The 27,810-nt window shown below is 44.5% G+C and overlaps 1 protein-coding gene across 10 annotated transcripts in view; it reads left to right on the top strand.

Annotated features, from left to right (window-relative positions):
* The window catches only part of LOC145360159 (rap1 GTPase-activating protein 1-like), a 503,018-nt gene that overhangs the window by 434,285 nt on the left and 40,923 nt on the right, over window positions 1–27,810 (top strand). For 8 of the 10 annotated variants that reach the window (XM_080215160.1, XM_080215153.1, XM_080215152.1 and 5 more), the window contains 7 exons: window positions 827–927; window positions 5,645–5,774; window positions 10,064–10,219; window positions 11,620–11,691; window positions 15,052–15,138; window positions 17,565–17,711; window positions 25,457–25,588. In XM_080215160.1, coding sequence (XP_080071286.1) covers window positions 827–927; window positions 5,645–5,774; window positions 10,064–10,219; window positions 11,620–11,691; window positions 15,052–15,138; window positions 17,565–17,711; window positions 25,457–25,588 — 825 coding nt within the window. The remainder of the gene's footprint in view (window positions 1–826; window positions 928–5,644; window positions 5,775–10,063; window positions 10,220–11,619; window positions 11,692–15,051; window positions 15,139–17,564; window positions 17,712–25,456; window positions 25,589–27,810) is intronic. The other 2 variants (XM_080215157.1, XM_080215159.1) reach the window with 1 other exon arrangement.

The raw sequence follows: 27,810 nt of genomic DNA, 5'->3' as shown, positions 1-27,810 counted from the left end.
CCCTTTGCCTTCTGTGCTCTAAGGAAACAACCCCAGCCTAACCAGCCTCTCTTCATAGCTGAAAGACTCCAGCCCAGGCTACATCCTGCTGGATCTCCTCTGCACCCTTTCTAATACACTCACATCCTTCCTATAGTATGGTGTCCAGAACTGCATACAGTATTGTAGCTGTAGCCTAACCAGCATTTTATACAGCTCCATCATAGGAACCTCCCTGTTCCTATATTCTATGCCTCAGCTAATAAATGCAAATCCCCAATATGCACTTTATCTACCTGTCCTGTGGCCTTCAGGGACCTTTTGGACATGTGTCCCAAGATCCTTCTGGCCCTCTGTCCTTCCTGTTCAGTGTGTATTCCCTTGCCTTGTTAGTCCTCCCAAAATGCTTCACCTTTCCATCGCGTTCTCAGACAGACCCTAAGGTGAGTGTCACATACAACATTGTTGAGCTGCTTCACTCGAGATGTTTTCCATTACTTTCCTCATGGATTTCCCCCATCAAGGATCTCCTGGATGGATATTCCAGCCTCTGTTCACCAGAGTTATTTGGATTGGGCCATCCTGCTTACTACTTTCTGAATCGGGAAAGCTCCCAGTGTTGTGGGGATAAAATGGCCAGAGTCCTTTCAGCCTGGGAAGTGTAAGTGCAGCAATTTATAAATGGGTGACCAGAAAATACCAAAAGGTGATTCTATAATCACTTTCGTAAACGTGGGGATCACAGGTTGAAGATCAGAATATCTGGAGACGCCTAATGAATGTTAAACTCTCGTAGTCACGAGTGTGAAGGCAGTAATAGCCAATATTGCTTTCTCTTGGACAACAGACCTCAGAGGAAGAATTATTTACCAACACTGAAGAAAGCCCGGCCTTTGTCGAGTTTCTGGAACTGTTGGGAGAGAAAGTTGAGCTGCAGGATTTCAAAGGGTGAGTGCTTATTTGATGCCGTGCTATTTATATATAGAATCCAGTCATTACTGAAGAGATGATATTCTATTGGGAGATTCTGCACTTGGAGAGGACTGGAACCAAGGTCCCAGGGGAGTGTTTGCAAATGCTGTTGGGGAGTGTTTAAGTAATGTGGCAGAGAGGTGGGAACCGATGCAGGAAGTCCGAGGGAAGTAAAGTGGGGACAGAAACAAAAGGCAGTAAGGGGGAAAAGTGGAAGGCAGAGAAACCAAAGACAAAAATCAAGAAGGGCCACAGTACATCATAATCCTTCGAGTCTAATAAATGTCAAATAACAAGCCTGAAGGCTCTGTCTCAGTGTGAGGAGCATTTGTAATAAGGTGGATGAATAATTGCACAGACAGTCATTAATGGATATAATATAATTAGGATCACGGAGACCTGGCTCCAGGGTGACCAGGGATGAGAAATCAACATTCAGGGGTATTCAATATTCAGGAGAAATAGAAAGGAAAGGAAAGGGGATGGGGTAGTGCTGTCGGTTAAAGAGATTAATGTAATAGTAAAGAAGGCCATTAACCTGGACAATATGGGTGGAGTTGTGGAACATCAAAGAACAAAACAGTAGTAATGAGGTTGGGGGTGGCACTAAGCAGGAAATTAGAGATGCGTGAGTAAGGATACAGCAGTTATTATGGGTGACTTCAATCTGCATATTGATTGTTACCAGTCTGATGAGCCCAATGTGATGGAAGAGGATCTGTTGGAATGTATACGGGATAGTTTTCTTGGCTAATATGGTGAGGAACCAATGAGAGAGCAGGCCATCCTAAACTGGGTGTTTGTAATGAGAGAGGATTAATTAGCAAATCTGTGGTGTGAGATCTTGTGGGGAAGAATGACCAGAGTATAATATTCTTCATTAAGATGGACAGTGAGACAGTTACATCTGAGACTAGGGTCTGAACTTGAGAAAAGCTAATTTTGATGGTGTGAGACAGGCATTGATAGGATGAGCTGGCAAAGGATACTTGAGAGGTTGACAGTGGATCATTTAAAGAACACAAGGATGAATTTCAACAACTGTACATCCCTGTCTGATACAGGAGTAAAACGGGGAAAGTGACTGATCAGTTTATCTGCCTCCTCTTTGGCTTTAACACTATCCCTGATTTCCCTTGTTAGCAAGGGAAATCAGGGATAGTGTTAAAGCCAAAGAGGAGGCAGATAAACTGACCCAAATAAGCAGCACACCTGAGGACTGGGAGAAATTTAAAATCCAGCAGAGGAGGACAAAGGGTTTAATTCAGAAAAGAAAACTAGAATACAAGAATAGGCTTGCAGAAAACAAAAACTGACTACAAAAGCTGATAAAGATATGTGAGGAGAAGAAGACTGAAGACAAATGTCTTCTTACAGTTGGAAGCAGGTGAATTCACACTGGGCGACTGAGACGGCAGACCAACTGAACAAATAGTCTGGATTTCACTAAGGAGGACACAAATAATCTTCCAGAAATCCTCAGGGACAGAGGGTCTAGCATAAAAGAGGATGTAGAAGAAATTCTTTATTAGTCAGGAAATTGTACTGGGGAAATTGCTGGGATTAAAACCCAATTAAACCTCCAGGGCCTGATGCTGTGCAACCCAGAGTACTCGAGCCCTAGAAATAGTGGGTGCATTGGTGATCATTTTCCAGCATTCTAAAGACTCTGGAAGAGTTCCAGTGGATTGGAGGGGAGCTAATGTAACCCCACTTTCTAATGAAGGAGGGAGAGAGAAAACAGGGAATTTGACATCGGGGATGGGGAAAATGCTGGAGTCAATTATTGAGGATGTAATAACTGAGCATTTGGAACGCAGTGACAAGATTGGTCCAAGTCAGTATGGATTTACTAAAGGGAAATTGTGCTTGAGAAATCTGGAATTTTTTGAGAATGTGACCAGTAGAGTGGATAAGGCTGAACCAGTGAGTGTTGTGTATCTGGACTTTCTATCTGGGTTTTTGACAAGGTCTCTCATAAGAGATTGAGCAATATTAAAGCTCATGGTATTGGGGATGATGTATTGATGTGGATAGAGAACTGGTTGGCAGACAGGAATAATCGGTTCCTTTTCAGAGTGGCAGGCAGTGACTAGTGGGGTACTGCAGGGTTCAGTGCTGGGACCCCAGCTATTCCCAATATACATTAATGATTCGGATGAAGGAATTGAATGCAATATCTCCAAATTTGTGGACGACACTAAGCTGGGTGGCAGTGTGCGCTGTGAGGAGGATGCTAAGAGACTGCAGGGTGACTTGGACAGGCTGGCTGAGTGGGCAAATACTTAGCAAATGCAATATTATGTGGATAATGTGAGGTTATCCACTTCGGTGGCAAAATCAGGAAGGAAGATTATTATCTGAATGGTGGAAGTTTAGGAAAACGGGAAGTGCAACGGTGTGATGGTGGAACAGTCGCTGAAGGTCAGCATGCAGGTACAGCAGGCGGTGAGGAAAGCTAATGGCATGCTGGCCTTCGTAGCAAGAGGATTTGAGTGTAGGATAATGATGTCTTGCTGCAGTTATCCAGGGCCTTGGTGAGGCCACACCTTGAGTATTGTGTGCAGTTTTAGTTTCCTAGTCTGAGAAAGGACATTCTTGCTATTGAGGAGTCCAGAGGAGGTTCACCAGACTGATTCCTGGAATGGCAGGACTGACATATGAAGAGAGATTGGATCGACTGGGCTTGTACTCACTGGAATTTAGAAGAATGAGAGGGGATCTCAGAGAAACATATAAAATCCTGATGGGACTGGACAGGCTGGATGTGGGAAGAATGTTCCTGATGTTGGGGAAGTGCAGAACTGGAGGTCACAGTCTAAGAATAAGGGGTAAGCCAATCAGGACTGAAATGAGGAAGAAATTCTTCACTGAGTTGTGAACCTGTGGAATTCTCTCCCACAGAAAGCTGTTGGGACCAGTTTGTTAAATATGTTCAGGTGGGAGCTGGACATGGTCCTTGTGGCTAAAGGGGTGAAGGGATATGGAGAGGAAGCAGGAGTCCATGATCCTGTTGAATGGTAGGGCAGGCTCAAAGGGCCAAATGGCCCCCTTGTTTCTATTTTCTATGTTTCTGTGACACTGGATGTCCAAACAGCCGGTGTTTGGTAATTTGAGGGATGAAATTGTTGGCATTTCTAACACTGGAGAAAAACTGGACTGGTGTCCAATCTGTGGAATAATGTACTAACCGTTCTGTTTCACTCTTCTTTGAGAATTCATATCCGGCCCCTTTAAACTTCACTTAAAGAACCTGGGTAATATCGCTGAGAAATTAGCTGGTTTGTGCTCTCTGAAGGCCAATCAGAATGAATCTGGGTCCGATTACACCACACTGGAGATTCTGGAAATAGGGAATGATTTCAGTTAATGTGAGAACCCAGAGTATAAAGTTACTGACCAGGGGCTACCCGATGGTGTGTGACCCCAACGTGAGCATGAGCGGAGGCAAGTGGAGAGGCTCTGAGGACAACAGGAAGAGACATAGAAACTTTAAGCCGGAGGAGGCCATTTGGCCCTTCGAGCCTGCTCTGCCATTCATTTTGATCATGGCTGATCAAGTTCAATATCCTGACCCCCCCTACCTTCCCCCCCCCCCCGTCCCCCCGCCCCCCCCCCCCTTATCCCTTGATCCCTTTAGCCCCAAGGGCTATTTCTAATTTCTTGTTGAAATCAGATAATGTTTTGGCCTCAACTACATTCTGTGGGAGTGAATTCCACACATTCCCCACCCTCTGGGTGAAGAAATTTCTCCTTAACCTCAGTTCTAAAAGGCTTACCTGTTACCCTCAAATTATAAGCCCCTAGTTCTGGACACCCCCACAATTGGGAACATTCTTACTGAATCTACCCTGTCTAACCCTGTTAGAATTTTATAAGTTTCTATCAGATCCCCTCTCACTCTTCCATACTCCAGTGAATATAATCCTAACCGACTCAGTCTCTGCTCAGACCTGCCATCCCAGGAATCAGCCTGGAAAACCTTCGCTGTGCTCCCTCTATAACAGAGACATGGGATCACTCAGAGCTGCTCTATAATTAGGCTCTGTCTGATCTGCATTTATTCATTTTGATTCTGTACCTTTCAATATCCTTATCTCAAATCAGAAATCGCAACTGATCTCCAGCTTTTTGGGTGACATTTCCAGATTTTTACTGTCCTCTGTGTGAAAAAATTCCTGGCAATGTCTCAGAATAGTCTGCCTCTAATGTTAATGTTTTACTCTGATCTGAACTCTTTATCTTTCTCCCTCATCCCCTTTCTATCTGTCCATCCACCCATCTGTTACACCAAATTTTTTCATCACCTGATGCGTCTCAGTTGTATCTCCCTTCACTGCAGAGACGCTCATCAAATCTACATTAAAATCAAAATACTGTAGATGCTGGAAATCTGAAATAAAAAGAGTAAATGCTGGAAAAACTCAGGGCCTCTACCCAGCTGTCCCCATATTTTAACTGTTTAGTTTTAGTTTTAATTGTAGGCATCTTAGCCTGAGTGGAGGGGTAGCGGTTGTGGAGGTAAATACATTATTTTATCTGCCATTTTGACAGAGATGCAAACGCGTTCAAGATAAACAGGTTACAAAATGATACAAGTGAACGTGATGTGAATGACGCATTGGAATGTTTGTACTATGTTGATGATATTTTGTGAATGTGCATTAATATAGCCTCCCCCTTTGTTCCTCAGATTCCGGGGAGGCCTTGACGTTGCTCACGGCCAAACAGGGACAGAATCAACTTATTGTACATTCAGGAACAAGGAGATAATGTTCCACGTTTCCACAAAGCTACCATACACTGAAGGTGATGCACAGCAAGTAAGTCTCTCTTTATAGACTGGGAATGTTACACTGAGGGAAGGACTGGGGATGTTACACTGAGGGACAGACGGACAGGGGGAGCATTACACTGAGGGACGGGGGGAGGGGGGCGTTGGGCTGAGGGACAGACGGGGAGGGGGGGTGTTGGGCTGAGGGACAGGATATGTGCTCATTTTTAAGGCTCAGGGCCTGTTCTGTGGACATTATTGAGCAGACATTTAAGCCATTGAAATATATCAGTGTTTTCTCTCCCCTATCTTTTATGAGTCCTGACGGCTAAATGGGTAAGTGTGTCATTTGGCATTGTATATACTACATGAGTAGCCATCAGGTACACTCGCAGGACTGTGGATAGTGATCTGGCCTCATTGACCCTGGAGTATGAAATGTGTAGTTGGGGATGGGATGGGGTGGGGTTGGGGGGCAGGGGGTGGAGGGGTGGGTAATGATGCGCTGCTGGTCTCTGGTTTGATGATGGTCTGTAGACTTGAAAAAATTGACAAATGAACTGCTGCTGCCTGTAGGGCAGTAACCCGTCATAAAACACTGGACTAAAACCATTGCACTCAACCCTGGAAACCTGGATAACAAGGACACCGATATCAAACTCCTATTTATTGACTCAGTCTTCAACACCATTACTCTGACAGAACTCATTGGCCTGGACCTCGGCTCCTCCCTCTGCAACTGGATCCTGAGCTTCCTATCTCACAGATCGCAATCAGTAAGGATCAACACCAACACGTCCTCCACGATCGTCCTCAGGACTGGGGGCGTTGCGCTGAGGGACGGACTGGGGCGCCCCACAAGGCTGTGTTCTCAGCTCCCTACTATACTCCTTATACACCTACGACTGTGTGGTCAAAGTCCCCCCCCCCCCCAATTCAATTTTCAAGTTTGCTGATGACATCACCATAGTGGGGCGGATCTCAAACAATGATGAGACAGAGTACAGGAATGAGAGACAGAATCAGAACTGGTGCAGCAACAATAATCTCTTCCTCAGTGTCAACAAGACAAAGGAGGTAGTCATCAACTTCAGGAAGTGTAAAGGAGAACATACCCAGTCTGTATCAACGGAGACAAAGCAGGAAGAACATAAGAACATAAGAAATAGGAGCAGGAGTAGGCCATCTAGCCCTTCGAGCCTGCCCCGCCATTCAATAAGATCATGATCTGTCGTGGCTCAGTTCCACATTCCCGCCCTCTCCCCATACCCCTTAATCCCCTCTCTTATCAAAAACCCATCAACCCGCGTCTTAAAAATATTTAGCGAGGTAGCCTCCACCACTTCAACGGGCAGAGAATTCCAGAGATTCACCACCCTTTGAGTGAAGAAGTTCCTCCTCAACTCCGTTCTAAACCGCCCCCCTTTTATCTTGAGGCTGTGCCCCCTAGTCCTACTGTCTTTTTTGAGCAGGAAGAGTCTCTCCACCTCTATCCTATCCATCCCATTCATCATCTTATACGTCTCAATGAGATCTCCCCTCATTCTTCTAAACTCTAACGAGTACAAGCCCAGTTTATTCAGCCTCTCCTCATAGCTCAACCCCCTCAACTCCGGTATCAGCCTAGTAAACCTCTGCACTCCCTCCAAGGCCAAAATATCTTTGCGCAGGTGCAGTGCCCAAAACTGCACACAGTACTCCAGCTGCGGCCTCACCAATGCCCTATACAGCTGCAGCAAGACCTCCCTACTTTTATATTCAATCCCCCTCGCTATGAAGGCCAGCATCCCATTCGCCTTCCTGACCACCTGCTGCACCTGCAAGCTGGGTTTTTGCGACTCATGCACAGGGACCCCGAGGTCCCTCTGCACCGTCGCCTGCTGCAGTTTTTCGCCACGTAAGTAATAGTCCTTCCTACCATTCTTCCTACCAAAGTGGACCACCTCACACTTGCCAACATTAAATTCCATTTGCCATTTCCTGGCCCATTCGCCCAGCCTATCTAGATCCTTCTGCAGACTCTCCACACCCTCTGCACAATTTGCCGTTCCACCAATCTTGGTGTCATCCGCAAATTTCGACACCCTACACTCGGTTCCCTCCTCCAGATCATCTATATAAATGGTAAATAGCTGAGGCCCCAGCACCGACCCTTGGGGCACTCCACTAGTCACCATCCGCCAATCCGAATAGCACCCATTGATCCCCACTCTCTGCCTCCTATTTGACAACCAATCCTCTATCCACGCTAACACCCTACCCCCAACTCCATGTCCCTCGACCTTCTGCAATAACCTCTTGTGAGGTACTTTGTCAAACGCCTTCTGAAAATCAAGAAAGACCACATCCGCCGGCTCTCCTCTATCCACCGCCCTAGACACATCCTCATAGAACTCCAGTAAATTTGTCAGACACGACTTCCCTTTAATGAAACCATGCTGCGTCTGCTCTGTCAAGCAATTCCCTTCAAGATGCCTCGCAATTTCCTCCTTAATGACAGATTCTAACGTTTTACCCACCACAGATGTTAAACTAACCGGTCTATAATTCCCTGCCTTTTGCCTGGCACCCTTCTTAAACAACGGCGTAACATTAGCCGTTTTCCAATCATCCGGCACTTCCCCGGAATCCAGCGACATCTGGAAAATAACCACCAAGGCATCCACTATCGCCTCCGCCATTTCTTTCAGAACCCTCGGATGCATTCCATCCAGTCCTGGGGACTTGTCCACAATCAGCCCCTCCAGTCTGTCGAGCACCGCCTCTCTAGTAACAGTAATGTCATTAAGACCCTCCAGTCCTACCACCTTTCCATCGCTAACACCCGGCAAATTATTCACGTCCTCCTCCATGAAGACAGAAACAAAAAAGTTATTCAATACATTAGCCATATCGTCATCCCCTACCACTAGGTCCCCTTTCTCATCCTCTAAAGGACCAACATTCACCCTAGCCAGCCTCTTCCTTTTTATATATTTATAAAAACTCTTGCTATCCTTTTTTATATTAAGTGCTAGCCCAGCTTCATAGTTTCTCCTACCCTTCTTTATCAACTTCTTTGTCAATCTTTGTTGACATTTAAACCTCTCCCAATCCTCTTCTCACCCACTACTCTTAGCTACTCTAAATTCCTCTGCTTTTAATTTAACAGTTTCCTTCACCTCCTTCGTTATCCATGGCTGATTACCTCTCCTCCTACTATCCTTTTTGACCATCGGAATAAATTTCTGCTGAGCACCAAGAAAGATCTCCTTAAAGATCTTCCACTGCTCCTCAGCAGACCCTCCCTCCAACGCGCTCCCCCAGTCCACATTCGCCAATTCTTCTCTCATCCTACCGTACTCCCCTCTATTCAAACAAAGGACGCGTGTCTGGGAACCCACTTTCTCCTCCTCCATCTGCACCAGAAACTCCACCATACAATGATCACTATCCCCAAGAGGATCCTTCACCACAAGGTCCCTAATTCTACCTGCCTCATTACATAGCACCAGATCCAAGATAGCTCGCTCCCTCATTGGCTCCAACACACACTGTTCAAGGAAACTTAGAGCAGGTGAGGTGTTGTGACTGTAAATGTGGCAGTTCCGGGACACCTGTGTGATCCAGGGAGAACGTGCCGACACTCAGTTTTTGTGACTTAAAGAGAGTTGGGTCAGAGTCGATGTGCTTCAGGTGTGACACATCACGAAGGGGGAATATTACCTTAATACTTTGTTCAAGAAGGCAGTCGCACCCTTTAGGCTAAAGCTGGCTGATTTGGTCAGTTATCAGGGACAGGAACATGTGACTGAGTGTGGCAGCAGACCCGGAGTTAGAAGTCAAAGAACCTCAGCTATTGCAGTTGTTGAACAGGCTCGAGGTGCTTGGAGCGTTACTGGGTGAGAGTAGGGGCTGCAAGGTCAGATGGCATCATGATCCAGGAAACCATTCCAGCAGGGAAACTAATCAGGAATGCCGAACAAAATGGGTGAATTATCAGTACAGGCTGAGGTCAGTGTGTCTGAGCTAATGGCCATTGCAGAGACAATGGTTACAGAGTGACCAAGACCCAGCAAAACGGGAGCTGCTGTGTTGATGTCTATTCCACTCCAACTCCTACTGTTTCTGTAATAAGTCAGCTTCTTGATTTTAAAGAAGAATGTTCCAAACTAATGACACAACGTGTTGTATCGCTGGCATGAATGAACAGTATGTGAATGTATTCAGAAGACAAGATGTCCTATTGGGCTGATATTGTGTCATCAGCCACCAGAAATTTAACTGAACACTTATCAATGTTATTCACAAATACATTTATACTTTTACAAACTTATTGCTTGTTTTTTTTTTGCTCAGCTTCAAAGAAAACGACACATAGGAAATGACATTGTTGCCATAGTCTTCCAGGACGAAAATACCCCTTTTGTGCCAGATATGATCGCCTCAAACTTCCTACATGCTTACATTGTTGTCCAGGTGGAAAACCCCTGCAGTAACAACGCTGTTTACAAGGTAAATGCAGTCTGTAGCCGTGCTCTCGGTTTGCTGATGATACTGGCTTTCTTATTAAAGGGAAGCAAATGCTAACTCAAGCCTTCAGTGCAAAGATCTCATTCCTAAATGGTCACTCTCAGGGATGTTACTCTGTGATGATTTGCCCTGAGTTCAATAAATTCCAGAGTGAGAAATTGTTAAATGCCTCTTTTACAATGTTGCGGTTGCTGGGATCTGTCCAATAGACAGAACTAGAAAGAAGGTACAGTATTAGATCCCAGCTCCAGCACCCCCGCTACAGCCCAGGGAGCTCCAAACAGAGAATCGATGCTGAGAGGAGCAGAATGATTGTCACTGGCCTTCAGGGTGATGTGAGAGTCACTGTAAACACTGTGTTTTCTTTTGATTAAAGACCACTGGCCGGTGTTGGACTGGGGTGGGCACAGTAAGAAGTCTCACAACACCAGCTTAAAGTCCAACAAGTTTGTTCGGAATCACGAGCTTTCAGAGAGCTAATCTTTCCTCAGGTGAGTGCTCAATCACACTCACCCGATGAAGGAGCAGTGCTCCGAAAGCTCGTGGTTCCAGGTAACCCTGTTGGGCTTTAACCTGGTGTTGGGAGACTTCTTACTAGTTGATGTTGAAGGTAAAGCCCACTGTTTGGTTTCAGCAGACATGCTAAACGGAGAGAGAACTGAACCAGGGAGTATCTCCCCCTGATTACTATCCAACAAATCTGACTGGTAACGTGTATGTGAGCAGATTATTTATAAGACACTACCCAGCCTGTCAAGAATGCTCCAAATGATGACGTGATCCATTGATGCTCATCAGCTGGGTTCACATATAAAGATGAGTCTCTTGGTGAGGGTGACAATCATTGAAAAGGTTAACGTAAGCATTGGCAGAAAGGAGAAACTCAAAGAGAAGAGGAAATAGAAAATGTATTAAATTGACCACAACTATTCTGTTCCTCTGCCTCAGACAGACTCGTTGACAGACACAGAGGAGGATGCCAATGTTGTACAAATGATCAGTGACAAGAGGAGCGGCTGGGGTCACATCTCCTGGTGGAGATGTGTTCTAATTCCACACAAGATTAAAATCTATGGTTAGAGTTTCTCCACAGTCACGCATTGTCCCTTTATTGATACAGCATAATATCCAACACACTCCGGCAAAGCAGGAAAACAGTGATACCAAATTAATACCGTTGAATACTTTATCGTAAAGAATTGAAAAGTATCTGCAATTCACAGAGATTTCATTGCAAACATGTTTATTTTACTTGCACGTGTTGCCAGTGGGTCATTGTGTTATTGGCTGCTTTATTCAAGACTGTTCATCATTTGGTTAACTTGCAGAAAGTGACTTTCCTGCTTCTATTAAACTGTCCAATCAACTCCTCTGTTTCCCAGGTCTCGGTCACAGCAAGAGATGATGTTCCATTTTTTGGGCCAGCACTTCCTGATCCAGCCGTGTTTCGAAAGGTAACTGGTTTAACCAAATCTCAGTCACTTTGAACCGGACGCTGATACGTACAAACAGCTAAAGAGGTGGTGTGGAATGACCTCGCTGTCTATTGGCTTGTGGATTTCACTCTTAATTGATGATTTTTTTCCAACTTTCTGTCTTGGAGATTTTAAAAATAAGACCCTGAATTGTGTATAATGCACAACGAGCCTGTGTGAGGCAAACACTGTGTATTGCAGCATTGTTTCAAAGGAATCCTCACACCATCAGCTGGGCTATAATAAAATCAGCAAACATGGGGATCTCTCTCAAGTGAAAACCTCACACAGAACCATAAACCACTGCCTTCCTGCACTGCTATGATATTTTTCTGGCCTCTGATGGACAGATTTCTGTATGATATTTAAAAGTTTGCCTATTCTTTGGTACTATTGCAGAATACCTGTTATTACGGACAGTCAAGGTCCCTGTTGGTGAACCAACAGATTAATACTTTCCACTACAGTATTGACATTGCAGAGTGTTTTGAAATGGTTATCATCCTGAGGCTGCCAATGCTTTCATATTCACCTGTTTGTGTTTCAACAACAACTTGCTTTTACCTAGCACCTTTGATGCAGTAACATATTCCAAGGCACTCCACAGGAGTTTTACCAAACAACATTTGACACTGTGCCACATTCAGAGATATTAGACACAAATGGCCAAAAGCATGGTCAAAGAATTAGGACTTAGAACCATGGAATCCCTACAGTGCAGGAGGAGGCCATTCATCCCATCAAGTCTGTGCCAAGTCTCTGAAAGAGCACCTCATCCAGGCTCACCCCCCTCCCTATCCCCATTACCCTGTGCATTTAGCATGGCTAATCCATCTAACCTACACATCCTGGGACACTAAAGGGCAATTTGGCATGGCCAATCCACCTAACCCTTTGGACTGTGGGAAGAAACTGGAGCACCCGGAGGAAACTCCCGCAGGCAAGGGAGAACGTGCAAACTTCACACAGACAGTGACTCAAGGCCGGAATTGAATCCAGTTCCCTGATGCTGTGAGACAGCAGTGTTAACCCACTGTGTCACCGTGTCGCTGTGGGACAGCAGCGTTAACCCATTGTGTCACCATGTCACTGTGGGACAGCAGTGTTAACAAACTGTGTCACCGTGTCGCTGTGAGACAGCAGTGTTAACCCACTGTGTCACCGTGTCACTGTGGGACAGCAGTGTTAACAAACTGTGTCACCGTGTCGCTGTGAGGCAGCAGTGTTAACCCACTGTGTCACCGTGTCACTGTGGGACAGCAGTGTTAACCCACCGTGTCACCGTGTCACTGTGGGACAGCAGTGTTAACAAACTGTGTCACCGTGTCGCTGTGAGGCAGCAGTGTTAACCCACTGTGTCACCGTGTCACTGTGGGACAGCAGTGTTAACAAACTGTGTCACCGTGTCACTGTGGGACAGCAGTGTTAACAAACTGTGTCACCGTGTCACTGTGAGACAGCAGTGTTAACCCACTGTGTCACCGTGTCTCTGTGAGACAGCAGCGTTAACCCACTGTGTCACCGTGTCACTGTGAGACAGCAGCGTTAACCCACTGTGTCACCGTGTCGCTGTGAGACAGCAGTGTTAACAAACTGTGTCACCGTGTCGCTGTGAGGCAGCAGTGTTAACCCACTGTGTCACCGTGTCACTGTGGGACAGCAGTGTTAACAAACTGTGTCACCGTGTCACTGTGAGACAGCAGTGTTAACCCACTGTGTCACCGTGTCTCTGTGAGACAGCAGCGTTAACCCACTGTGTCACCGTGTCGCTGTGAGACAGCAGCGTTAACCCACTGTGTCACCGTGTCGCTGTGAGACAGCAGTGTTAACAAACTGTGTCACCGTGTCGCTGTGAGACAGCAGCGTTAACCCACTGTGTCACCGTGTCACTGTGGGACAGCAGTGTTAACAAACTGTGTCACCGTGTCGCTGTGAGACAGCAGCGTTAACCCACTGTGTCACCGTGTCGCTGTGAGACAGCAGCGTTAACCCACTGTGTCACCGTGTCACTGTGGGACAGCAGTGTTAACAAACTGTGTCACCGTGTCACTGTGAGACAGCAGTGTTAACCCACTGTGTCACCGTGTCGCTGTGAGACAGCAGCGTTAACCCACTGTGTCACCGTGTCGCTGTGAGACAGCAGCGTTAACCCACTGTGTCACCGTGTCACTGTGGGACAGCAGTGTTAACCCACTGTGTCACCGTGTCGCTGTGAGACAGCAGTGTTAACCCACTGTGTCACCGTGTCACTGTGAGGCAGCAGCGTTAACCCACTGTGTCGCTGTGGGACAGCAGTGCTAACCCACTGTGTCACCGTGTCGCTGTGAGACAGCAGCGTTAACCCACTGTGTCACCGTGTCACTGTGAGGCAGCAGTGTTAACCCACTGTGTCACCGTGTCGCTGTGGGACAGCAGCGTTAACCCACTGTGCCCTGAAGCTGGGAGAAGCACATTGAGAGCAGCAGTACACGATATTGACCTGGACCAAGTCACTCATTGCTCGAGGCAAGGTCAGATTGACAGCTTAATGAAATGCTCCTTGATCTTGCATCCAAGTGATCTCTTGCGCTATGTATTAGTGTGTCCCAGGCATGTTATAATCACTGTGCAACATTTAATGTTGAATGTATTCCCAAGCGCAATATTAATGAATTACTACGTTGCTGTTCTTTACCGCTGGCATAGTGGTTAGCGCTGCCGCCTCACAGCGCCAGGGTCCTGGGTTTGATTCCCCGCTTGGGTCACTGTCTGCGTAGAGTTTGCACATTCTCCCCGTGTCTGTGTGAGTTTCCTCTGGGTGCTCCAGTTTCCTCCCACAGTCTGAAAGACATGCTGGTTAGGTACAATGACCCAAACAGGCACCAGAGTGTGAGACTAGGGGAATTTCACAGTAACTTCATTGTAGTGTTAATGTAAGCCTTACTTGTGATTAATAAATAAACTTTAACTTTACAGCTGGTTTCTTTCTGAAATCCTTCCTGTCCACCCTACACACATTGCACTGCACCGTGTGTGTGTGTGTGTGTGTGTGTGTGTGTGTGTGTGTGTGTGTGTGTGTGTGTGTGTGTGTGTGTGTGTGTGTGTGACGGGATGGAAGTGAGATATAGAGAAAGGTAATATAACGTGGGCAGTTGGGACAGGTGCTTTAGTAAGATGTGGATTATATTTTCTCAAGAGTCTTCAGCCTCGAATACTGAAGAGAATGATCAGAGTTCAACTTTTTTTTTTAAACTGATTTGCAGGAATGTATGATCTGAAAAGTCTTTTTCTGATGTATTAAACAATTCTGTTCTCCCTCTGCACTCAGCTCCACTCTGGGTTTTTTTCATATTTTACCAGGGTCCTGAATTTCAGGAGTTCCTGCTCACAAAACTCATCAATGCAGAATATGCTTGCTATAAAGCGGAGAAGTTTTCTAAATTAGAGGTAAGCACCGATTTTTCCCGATCCTACGTCGTGTGTATCTCCTGTGAATTCTGATACTGAGCTGAGAGTGAGAATAACAACACAAAAGGACAATTATCCATTGCAAATTATTAACTTCAACTGTTCACAAACATTTCAATTTAAGCATGCAAGATCATCTATTTCCTTCTAAAAGCAGAATGAGAGTTGTTGTTTATGATTTTGAAAAGAAAGGATTGCTGAAAGGGACAAAGTGCAGGTCCTGGGGAATGATTGGAAATATGGGATGAATTGGGTAACTCTGACAGGATGGGCTGAGTGGCCTCCTGTATGTTTCCATGAAAAGAAGACAATGGGTGGAAGCTGCTGGTGTTACCCATGAGGGATATGGGCCAGAGGTTTCCTGTCTGTTCATGCCAGCCGGATTCTCCGATCCCTCTGGACATTTGGCTTTGTACCAAATTCTCCATCCCCCTCTCTCAGCGGCGATGGGGTCTGAATGGCTGGAAAATCCATGGCTTTTGGAAGATTGTGAATGTTTCATCATTAACATATTACCGTTGTGAATCTGAGACACAGGAACAAAGTTTGGTCTGAAATTGGGTTATACAATTGGCCTGATTGGCAGGTGAGTTTAGGGGTAACTCAGAGTTTAATTTCACTGTGCGGGTGTGATACTTGGTCAGTGCTGGAACCTGGCAAAATCTGAGGAACATTCCAGTTGGAAGCGGGATAGTGATCTACTATATCTAAACATTTGCACTTTCCAGGAGTGAAAATCTCGGTAAAGTTTTCTCTCCAGGTGAAGTTGAGGGCGATTGTAATACTTCCACTCACGCCCCACAGTAAGGTCAGGTGACTTGGTCCACAAGTCAAATTCCTGCTCCCTGTCAAGCTGTTAAATAGAATGATCAGGAAATGAGAAATCTAGCTTGTCAAATGAAACTGAGAAGACCAATTGACAACAAGGCCTGGGTGGCATTGTGGTTGGTGTACACTCGATGGGCCGAATGGCCTTCTGCACTGTAGGGATTCTATAATGCACTGACTGGCCAAAGACACTGATCACTTTCAATATTGTTGGCAGCAAATAACAACGGCCTGGATTTTGCAATCAGCGCAAAGTGATGTTGTCACCCAAACCTCGATGAAAACCTCCTGTAAAGATCTCCGGGTCTCTGTGCCATTGGTTTGCCCAATGCCCAATGGCAGCTTAAATCTGGCACCGTGTAATATCATAGAATCCCTACAGTGCCGAAGGAGGCCACTCTGCCTATCGGGCCTGTACCGACCACAGTCCCACCCAGGCCCTATCCCTGTAGCCCCATGTGTTTACCCTGCTAATCCTCCTGACGCTATGGGGTAATTTAGCACAGCCAATCCATCTCACCCCCCCACCCGCACCCCCCCCCACATATTTGGGAATAAGCAGTATTGAAGTATTCACACAGTCACCCAGGAAGTTAACAGCATTTAAAATCCATCACTTATAATCTAAATTTTTAAATACTAAAATAATTATATGACTATTAAGATTGATGCTAAGACAAAGATAAATATTTTCTAAAGGATTATGAAGCGTTAAATCTATTCTCTCCACAGCTGCTAAGATTTTCCAGCATTTTTTGCAGCCATTATTTCTGTCGTGTCTTTAGAGTAAAGATTTTTTGTTGATTTATTTGTCATTCGAGATGATCTGTGTTGTCTGGAGTTGAGGTTTACTGGTTTTGCAGTTCACACATTGACATGTGGCAGCAGAAGCTGATTAAAGAGTCACTCATTATCTATTAGCCCAGATTGAATCTGAGGCTGTAACTAACAAGGATTATTGTTAAATCCGCTGTGTGTAAGGGGTGTACGGAGAGTGTGTTCAGGGATCTGGGATGCTTCAAAGCAAGCATGAATGTCAGCATTTATAATTAATTATCAACTCTAATGTGACTTCTCGGATTGTCAGTCAATGTGCTGTGGGTCGTTGTAAAGTGATGACTGAGTCTTCCACGCTGTTTCGGGGTTCACTCTATGGCATTGTACAATCATTAAATCCTACAATACAGAAGGAGGCCATTTGGCCCATCGAGTCTGCGCCGACTCTCCGACAGAATATCCCACTCAGCCCCTTTTCTAATCCCACATGTTTACCCCACTAATCCCTCTAAGGGGCAATTTAGCAAGGCCAATCCACCTAACCTGCACACTTTTGGACTGTGGGAAGAAAGCAGAGCACCCGAAGGAAACCCACGCAGACACGGGGAGAACGTGCAGACTCCACTCAGACAGTGACCCAGATTCCTGGCGCTGTGAGGCAGCTGTGCTGACCACTGTGCCACCATCACACCCCAGAAGAAAGTGAGCCGGGCAGGAGTGAAATTTCTGGCATAACCCCAGCAGGTGATGCAGTGCTGATTTTTTCCTGATGTATTTTTTTTCCTGTACCTGTAATCAAGGAGAGGACAAGATCAGCCTTACTGGAGACCCTTTACGAAGAGCTGCATGTAAACAGTCAGGCTATGATGGGCCTGGGGAACGAGGATGAGAAGATTGAGAATGGAGGAAGTGGAGGAGGAGGCGGAGGCTTCTTTGAATCCTTTAAGGTAACATCGCATTCTGTCTGAGGCATTCCATTAAGTTAACATTCAATTACTTTGACTTAAGCAGTTTATTCATACTGTTTCATTTAATTTAAAATCACTGATTATTCTTTGTTACATTAACACAATAACGCATCTATGCTGCTGATATTTCTTTAATTTGAATCGATACAGCAGATTACAAACTGACCATGATGCAGTTATGGAAAAGCTGATTCTTTTCACTGAATTATCTCCAGTGAAAATCCTCTGAAATGTTCTTCTTCAACATAATGAAGAAGTGAGGAAATTAGAGCTGATATTCCGTTTATTCCTAAAGCATCACCTTATCGTGCGATTGGCTTCACCATAATAAGTTATATTTTTAAAAACCTTTGGCAGATGTGAGACTGGATCTTATTTCGTACTCACTGTGATGACGAGTCACTATAATTCACTGCTACATGTTTAACAATGATGAACTATCAGCAAAAAGGTTAATTGTATAGATGGCCTTTTATCAAAGATTGTCAACTTACCGTGTTGTAGGAAATCACGTGCCTATTTCCCACGTCTGGGTTTTAACCCTTTGATTATTAGCAGGTTCAGGAAAATTCTTCAATCCCTCAACTTTCTAATTTTTGTAAATTTTTAAAATACAAATGTAAGAAATTGCAGATATTACAGCAATGAAGCTATTGTATCAGCCTCTCGATGGGCAGTTTATACCAGAACTTGTGGAACTGAGCCACTTCAGATCAGCCATGATCTTATTGAATGGCGGGGCAGGCTCGAAGGGCTAGATGGCCGACTCCTGCTCCTACTTCTTATGTTATGTTATGTTAACTGAAAACTCTGTCCATTCTCTCCATCTCACTGCAACATTGTTCATGCTCCATTACTTCAAAATCTATCAATAAATCCAGAAAGAGTGGTACTGACCTTCCAGTGAAGATGTCCCAGACAACACTGAATATGAACCAACACCAAATCTTAAGTAGGCTTCTGGAAGTTTTTGGTGAGATCAGATAGATGATTCAGTTTTGTAGTCTCTATTTTAAGTGTCCCACTGAACAACGTGAAGCTATGATTCAATGTTCTTTATCTTTATTTCATCTGTCCTGTGAAGGTGAACGGTACACATTACAGATCTGTACACATTCTGGTATACAGTGCTGATCGGTGCGTGTACTGGTACACAGTGCTGATCGGTACGTGTACTGGTATGCAGTGCTGATTGGTGCGTGTACTGGTACGCAGTGCTGATCGGTACGTGTACTGGTATGCAGTGCTGATCGGTGCGTGTACTGGTACGCAGTGCTGATCGGTACGTGTACTGGTATGCAGTGCTGATCGGTACATGTACTGGTATACAGTGCTGATCGGTACATGTACTGGTATACAGTGCTGATCGGTACGTGTACTGGTATGCAGTGCTGATCGGTACATGTACTGGAATGCAGTGCTGATCGGTGCGTGTACTGGTACGCAGTGCTGATCGGTACGTGTACTGGTACACAGTGCTGATCGGTACATGTACTGGAATGCAGTGCTGATCGGTGCGTGTACTGGTACGCAGTGCTGATCGGTGCGTGTACTGGTACGCAGTGCTGATCGGTACGTGTACTGGTACGCAGTGCTGATCGGTACGTGTACTGGTACACAGTGCTGATCGGTGCGTGTACTGGTACGCAGTGCTGATCGGTACGTGTACTGGTACGCAGTGCTGATCGGTACGTGTACTGGTACACAGTGCTGATCGGTGCGTGTACTGGTACGCAGTGCTGATCGGTACGTGTACTGGTACGCAGTGCTGATCGGTACGTGTACTGGTACACAGTGCTGATCGGTGCGTGTACTGGAATTCTAATTGTTTTAAAATAAGGCAACCAATGGCATCGCTCAAGCATTAGGCTGGGTGGGGGGGGGCTGTGGGAGGGGGGGTGGGTGGCGGGGGGGTGTGGGGGGGTTGGTGTGGAAAGATGCAGCTGCAATAAGAGCTGAAAACAACATCAATGATGCCTGAGAACGGGAGCAGAATTACAAATGTGACCAATTGTTGCATTTCTTTTTCAAATATTCTTTTGTCATCCCCCATTTTTAATTTAGTTCATGGATTTCCAGTTCAAAAATGCAAAGCACTTTAACATTTAAATAATTTGTTTTGCATTCACCCCCCACCATAGATGCTAACCCATCCTGGAGTTCATTCCCATAAAGCCTGGGACTGTCTCATTCAGCTGCCTGTGTCTGCTGTCCGGTGATACCAGACCAGGTGAGATGTGAAATCGTGCCAAGTCCATGCCTATCCCAGTGCCTGTCCGACTGGGGGATGGAAGGACTGAGGGTGCAGCAACTTTTCATGTTCTTGTGTTTCTCCTCAGGAAATTATACATTAATATTTTGAGAAATTATTGTACAATTCAGTTACAAGATATTTGTCATGGAACACTGGGAGCTCTGATATGTCAACATACACTTGGGCAATACACTATTAAAATTCAGCTTCTTAAGTTATTGAACTCATCTCATACCATCAGGGAAAGCGTGAGTCAGACACGGAATTCCTGCTTCATAGTACGAGAGCTACTTTCAATCATCTGGAGGAGTAATAACTTCACTTTTTATGCAAAGATGCCTCATTTTCACACATTGCATCACCCAACAATGAGCAAAGTGATTTGTTTTTGACATTGTGAACCACATCATTCTTTTTGACAAATCAGACATCGTGCAAACATAACCCTAACCCAAATCCGAGCCATAACCCGAACCCCAACCCTGCGAACCTAACCCTAACCTGAATCCGAGCCATAACCCGAATCCTAACCTGCAAACATAACCCTAACCCTGCAAACATTTACTAAATGTTAATAGTGCTACTTTAACTATCATCCTCTTTTTTTAAAAATCCTCTATTTTTCCAATTCCCTCAATAAAACCCTTATGATCTACTTGAGACTGTCAGTTTGGTGAAAATTCCTGTTTGATTGAAGAGTGTTTTGTGCGGTGGTTTGAACGCATTAGGAACCAGATTGAGCCCAAATCCATTTCATGCAGCCTTCACTCTGATATTAAATCAAGAACTTTGTCAGTAATTGTGTAGTCTGTAATACAATAGGTTCCAGTTTGATGCTGTTCATGGCTGCAGTGAGACACTAGCTAATGACACCAAGTTGTATCCTATTTATGCAGCAGTCTGTATTCAGATCAAAGCCATACTGAAACATGTGCATTGCATTAAAGTTATAATGATATTTTTAAATGCTTATGGTAATGCAAAGCAAATATCTGACTTGTTAGTTATAATTATTGAAACTGGAATGATGGTTCCATTTTGGAATATTTGTTCGTACAATAAGAAATTAAAGTATCCATTTCCTAATCAGATCCACATGAAACTCACTGGCCTGACCATAATTATCATGTTTTCTTTTTAAATCAATGTATTGAAAATAATTTCCGATGTAAAGATTTGCAAGGGCAGATTAATGCTTAAACATCATGTTTATTCAACTGCCTGGATTCCACAATTAGTAAATGTGATGTTAGAAGTTAGTACAAAAAACTGTACTTTGCCGTAGGCTTCAGATTATGGATGTACAGTGTGACAGTTTGATTAGAAATTGCGGATTGTATGTGAAATTTCACAGGAAGCCTCTTGGTCTGATTGTCATTAGCCTGATGGTTTAAAGAGATACATTTGTTGGATCTCCCAAAGCGTGTGCGCACCAGCCTGTGTGGAAGTGTGTGCGCGCACCAGCCTGTGTGGAAGTGTGTGCGCGCACCAGCCTGTGTGGAAGCGTGTGCGTGCACCAGCCTGTGTAGAAGCGTGTGCGCGCACCAGCCTGTGTGGAAGCGTGTGCGCGCACCAGCCTGTGTGGAAGCGTGTGCGCGCACCAGCCTGTGTGGAAGCGTGTGCGCGCACCAGCCTGTGTGGAAGCGTGTGCGCGCACCAGCCTGTGTGGAAGCGTGTGCGCGCACCAGCCTGTGTGGAAGCGTGTGCGCGCACCAGCCTGTGTGGAAGCGTGTGCGCGCACCAGCCTGTGTGGAAGCGTGTGCGCGCACCAGCCTGTGTGGAAGCGTGTGCGCGCACCAGCCTGTGTGGAAGTGTGTATGCCAGCATTGCTCTGATTGAAAGTCAGCATGTTTGCAACCAATCTCCTTGGTGGCCTAACAGGATGCATGCAGTTCTGGTTAATCACTTGTGTGTACTTGTCTGATCTCCCTTTTGGCCTGGGTTCCACCCTGTGTTTCTGACAGAGGTATCTGTTTGATCTCCTTCACGGTCTAGTGAAAACATGTCTGTTTGATCACCCTCAGGAGCTTGCCTCCAACTAATCTCCTCGGCAGTTTATCAAACTTGTGTCCGTGTTTACGTCCCTGGTGATTTGGTGCATGTCACTCAGTCTTTCTGCTGTTCATGATGCGTGTACACATGTTCAGTCTTCCTTTGTTTAGCAGGTACACATGTCCAGATGTCCTCTTGTATAGCAGGCACACATCTCCAGTTGTATAGCAGGCACACATCTCCAGTTGTATAGCAGGCACACATCTCCAGTTGTATAGCAGGCACACATCTCCAGTTGTATAGCAGGCACACATCTCCAGTTGTATAGCAGGCACACATCTCCAGTTTTCCTGGTATATAGCAGACATACATTTCCAGTCTTCTTCTTGTACAGCAGGTATAGATCTGCAAGTTATTGTGAAAGTGTTAATAAGGTCACCTCAGTCTAGTAGAATATATAAAGAACAAGAGAACAAAGAACAAAATCAGCCCGGGAAACAGGCCGTTCGGCCCAACGAGCCCACGCCTCCATCTCAACACCACCAGTCCATCTCTCTACCCATGACCCCTGTCTTGTTCTGCTGATCAAATGTCTTCCTCCAAGTTTTCAAATTTAGGTAGTTTAACAATTCAGACAATTTGATTTCAAAACTTCAAATCAAATCTAAAAGTTTAAGGAACTGAAAATTTCTTTGGACATCAAAGATCAATTTGTCAAAGCACCTTTTGTGTTGAGATAAAACTATCAGATCTTTAGCAGCTGCCTTTTAAAGATGAGAGAGATTGTTTTGTTGCTTAATGGTTAGCTTACAGTCTCAGCAATCCCCCATGAAGCAGGAGACAATGCCTAGCTCCTTATGTCAGAATATGCTGCTTATATCGGCTGCGATTGTTTTGTCTATTCTATGGAGAGTTACTTTGGAACGTGTCAGTAGCAGAGATCAGTGCCTTCCACATCACCAACCAAGTTGCATTTGAAAATAATATGAACAATCCTGAAACTAAATTGTTTTCACGTTGAGGACCTAGAATATTTGTTGAAATTGCTCTGTTTTGGGATTTGATTTGGTTTGAGAATAGAACTGGAGGGAAATTAGCTGCATGCAAAGTGTCAAAGCTGATGTCAAAGAACTGTAATCCTAAACAATTCTAATAATTCCAATCCCCAATGTTTAGACAGACAATCTTTGCCTGCTGTGTACCGTGGCCGATCTAATGTAGCAGTGTTAATAAATTAAAAATCATTTAAGTTAATTAATGGCTGCTATCCCATTTTATTCTGTGAGAAATCCCAGCAGCAACATGGCCCATTATCAATAATACTGACCATAGTTTCAACTGGATGAAAATAAGAAGTTATTTTTCAAAAGAATATGCTTTATAGAATAGTTCCTTTAAAGGACAAACTTTACAAAAGGCTGCTGCAGGGAAGAGAGTTTAAAATATCAGTGCTGACTTTTTTCTTGCCATCTCCAATGGCTCCATGAACAAAGATCGGAGAGGAGAAAATGAGAGAAGGATCTGGAGGCAGTATTCAGGGATACCAAATAAATGCTTTAAATTAAAGAAAGACTTGAATGCTGCCTCAATAAAACTCCTTTATTACACCCATTGCACCTTAACAAGTGGCAAGTAAGTGAATAAATCTTGTTGTTTCTGCCCAAAATAAAGAAAGTGGGTAAAACACTCTAACTGCCAACTTTGAAATTAGTTTGGATTAGGTGTTCCAATAAAAAAAACCCAGGCTCCAAACATGCAGAGATCAGTCTGAACCAGGAAAATATCTGAATTTCACTTGTGCCTTCTACATCAGAGACAGAAACGAATACCTGGGATGACGATGAAACTTTTTGATTTTTTTTACTTGAAGTATAAGCACATTGCATCAATACCAGCTGTCCATAAACCAGTGAAAATTGGTCATTCTTTTTAATTTGTCATGCATGAATTTTAATTATGATTGATGAGTAAAAAACTTGCCAACTTGTTTGCCTAGGTGCTGCATTGGCGCAGAGGCATGCCAGCTAGTTATTGGTGCACATGCCTGTCTTTTCCCATGCTTGGAGTGGTCCGAGTGACCACTGACCCAGCCAACCTGGCTCAGCCCCAACTGCCCAATCCAAAATCTGGCACGGCTCAGTACCAAAATTTTCAGTGCTGGTACACCGTACCTTTTACCCTTAACCGACACTAAGGCATGGCTCAGTGGTTAGCGCTGCTGCCTTATAATGCCAAGGACCTGGGTTCGATTCCCAGCTCGGGTCACTGTCTGCGTGGAGTTTGCACATTCCCCCCATGTTTGCATGGGTTTCCTCCGGGTGCTGTGGATTCCTCCCACACTCCAAAGATGTGTGGATTAGGTGGATTGGCCGTACTAAATTTGGGTCAAGTGAACTAATTCTGTTCCTCTGTCTTATGGTCTGAATTGCCCGTTAGTGTCAAGGGGACTAGCTAGGGTAAATGCATGGGGTTATGGGGATAGGGCCTGGGTTAGGATTATAGTCAGTGCAGACTCAATGGGCCAAATGGCCTCCCCCTGCACTGTAGGGATTCTGTGTTTTATGTTCTCTGGAATTTGGGCAGGAAAGCGCAAGATTGAATTACCTATAAAACTTGGGTCAATTAAAAGATTGTGTAGCACCTTTGATTAAATGTTATAGGGTCACAGTATCCCCACAGGATACTGTGCACAAGAGACCATTTGGCCCATCGAATCTGCACCTCTTTGACAGGGTACCTCCCCTGCTCTATCCCCGTAATCTCACAAATGTACCATGGCTAATCCACTAAACAACTTGGGACACTAAAGGTCAAGTTAGCATGGCCAGTCCACCTAACCTGCACACCTTTGGAGTGTGAGAGGAAACCAGAGCTCCTGGACGAAACCCACACAGATACAGAGAGAACATGCAAACTCCACACAGTGACCCAAGGCTGGAATTGAACCCGGGTCGCTGGCACTGTGAGGCAGCCGTGTTAATCACTGCCCTGCCCTAAAATACTTTGGCTGCAGTTGAAGCTGATTGATGGGGTGGATTACGATGGGGACCAATTAAACATCTGCTTTTGGTAGCTGGTCCAATCCTATTCATGGGCATGTTTTATCAACAAAATAGTAACGCAGTATTTTAGCAGGAAAGAAATCTTGTCCATCATAATGTGGTGGCCTTATTAAAGCTCCAAATCTAAACACGTAGACTCACAATAAAGTCTCGAGTGGAAACATTCTACATAGAGTCAGCTTGGATCATCAAAGAAAATGATAATCATTCTTAACTGAACACCTTGGGCTGATGTGCCACATTCTCCAAGAAATTTCCTCAGATTGGACAAGTCATTCACCGTTGTTTCGAATGAAGTAAAATAGAAATTAAATGAATTTCTCATTCTCCAACTACAACTGCTGCTGCCCATATTAATTTAATTCGGAACATTCCATACAACTTTACATATGACTGATTAAACCTTTCTTATTCAGCGGGTGATTAGAAGTCGAAGCCAGTCGATGGATGCCATGGGTCTCAGCCATAAGAAACAGAACACTGTCTCTACGAGTCACAGTGGCAGTTTCACCCACAGCACAGGAGAAACCAGCAAAACCCCTGGCATTGTAAGTATCAGCCCCCTTTAGACTTGCACACAATGAAATCTAAAGGCAGCGTAAATACAGAAATCAGCAACAGAACATCAAAATCTGTTTTGGAATGTTTAATTCTTTAAATCAAGTCAGAGATAAATTTGAGCTAAAAAAAAGGTACATTCTAATCTCTTACTAATAGAATCCGCTAGAATCAAGAAATCTATCATATAATGGTGTTTCGCTAATTGGCACACAACCTGGTGTAAAAAAAAAGGTAAATCGCTTGGAAAAAGTTTTTTTAAAAATCCAACAATCTTCTGAGGTGGTAACTAAGGTGGCAGAGGGTTTTGTTTGAAAACATTGAAAATAAAGAGTTTGCCTCCATTACAATAGCTGAGAGAACTTTGCTATAAACTTGTTGTTTTATACAATATCATCACCAAGTGTTACAAGTGATTCTTTGAAAGCTTAATAGAATTGATGAAATTGTTTGAGCCTTTTACACATTGTCTATAAATTATTTAGGACGTAACGTGGCAAAGTAATTTAGTTTATTGAGGTTGATGCAGGATCATTCAGAATGGCATGGTTTCTTCACCAAAACAAAATCTCTTGAAACGAGAGCCTTTCTGGTATCTTGCAAAAAGCACGAATACTCATTTTCGTTTATTTTTCATGGGATGTGGACATTCCTGGCAAGGCCAACACTTGTTGTCTGTCCCGCGTTGCCTTTGAACTGAGCAGTTTGCTAGACCAATTCTGAGGAATTAAAAGTAAACCACAGAATTCCTTTCCTAACGGAGATCCCAATTGGTGCTCTCGCTGAATGGGAACATCCCCAAATGGAATGCTGGCTCAAAAGATTGTAACTTATACTTTTTTTTAATCAAACATGGAGGAACAGAGTCACAGGACTGCTAATTGGTTTTACAAACAAGAAAAACATTTCTTAAACATGTAAAAATTAGATTATAATACAATATTCCCATTACAATCACTCCCCCACCCCCGCTTAGCCTAACAAATAGACGTAGATTTTAAGATTAGCACAGATTACAAAGTATCTTTGAATGTTCTCACTAAAATGTAAAGTCCCTTTGATGCATACAAGATGGCTGTGGTCAAATACATAATCCTCTCTGAACATAAGTTAGTGTCTTTGGTTTTGTCCTCAGATTCCTCCAGATGATAGTCCTGTATGGCAGGATTCTCCAGCCATTCACCCTGGCAGGATTCTCAAGTCCCGCTGCAGTGAACAGAGATTTGGTTGAGTGGCAGTGAGGTGTGAATGGCCAGAGAATTTCAGCCATGAGAATTTCCAAGCTTCATGGCCAAAATACGATTTAAGCCCTTTGCTCAGGAATATTAACGGTTTGTATTCAGAAATCCACACCAGGATTCTCAAATGACATTTTTAAACAAAGCTTCAGCTCCACTTTTAACAGTTTTTCCAGTCCAGGATTTAACACCAGCCTCGTGAGTTTCCTTTGTCTCAACTGACTCCCATTGTTACACAAACTCTATCCAGCCAATATTTTCTTCCTGATTACTTTCGCGTCATTAGTAGGCTTCAATTAACACTGCAATGAAGTTGCTGTAAAAATCCCCTAGTTGCCACACTCCGGCACCTGCTCGGGTACACTGAGGGAGAATTTAACACAGCCAATGCACCCTAACCTGCACGTCTTTTGGACTGTGGGAGGAAACTGGAGCATCTGGAGGAAACCCATGCAGACACGGAGAGAAACTGCAGACTCCGCACAGACAGACAGTGACCCAAACCAGGAAGTGAATCCGAGCCCTTGGTGCTGTGAGGTAACAGTGCTACCCACTGTGCCACCGTGCTAGCCTCTCACCAACTGTTTCCTTCACAGCTTTGTCTGTGCAGCTCATCAGCAGTATCCTGTTCTTTTTCTAGATTCTAGACCCAATCACCCTTTAGTTCCTCTGGAGCTTGCTTTTTGTACATTACTCCGTTATGCAGCTTTTCCTGCTTCAAGCAAGGCTGGAGTTCCCTCTCTGACTTTCTGTCTGAAACTGCTCTGGCTTCCAGTTAAACCAAGAACAAAGGAAATCTCTACGCAGCCCAACTGGGTACTGCACTTCCTGTTGCTAAACAATGTCCCTGCAACTATATTTATTCCTCGCGCCATAACTCTCTGTAAAAATAATAGAATTGCAGTTGGAACTTAATGAACCCCCAAATAAACAAATCCCTTTATCTAGCATGAATCTAACTCTAAGCCCTTTCC

This window comes from Carcharhinus amblyrhynchos, chromosome 30, assembly GCF_965287045.1.
Source record: "Carcharhinus amblyrhynchos chromosome 30, sCarAmb.v2.hapA, whole genome shotgun sequence".
Classification (NCBI taxonomy): domain Eukaryota; kingdom Metazoa; phylum Chordata; class Chondrichthyes; order Carcharhiniformes; family Carcharhinidae; genus Carcharhinus; species Carcharhinus amblyrhynchos.
This window is presented reverse-complemented; position numbering and strand designations above follow the sequence as displayed.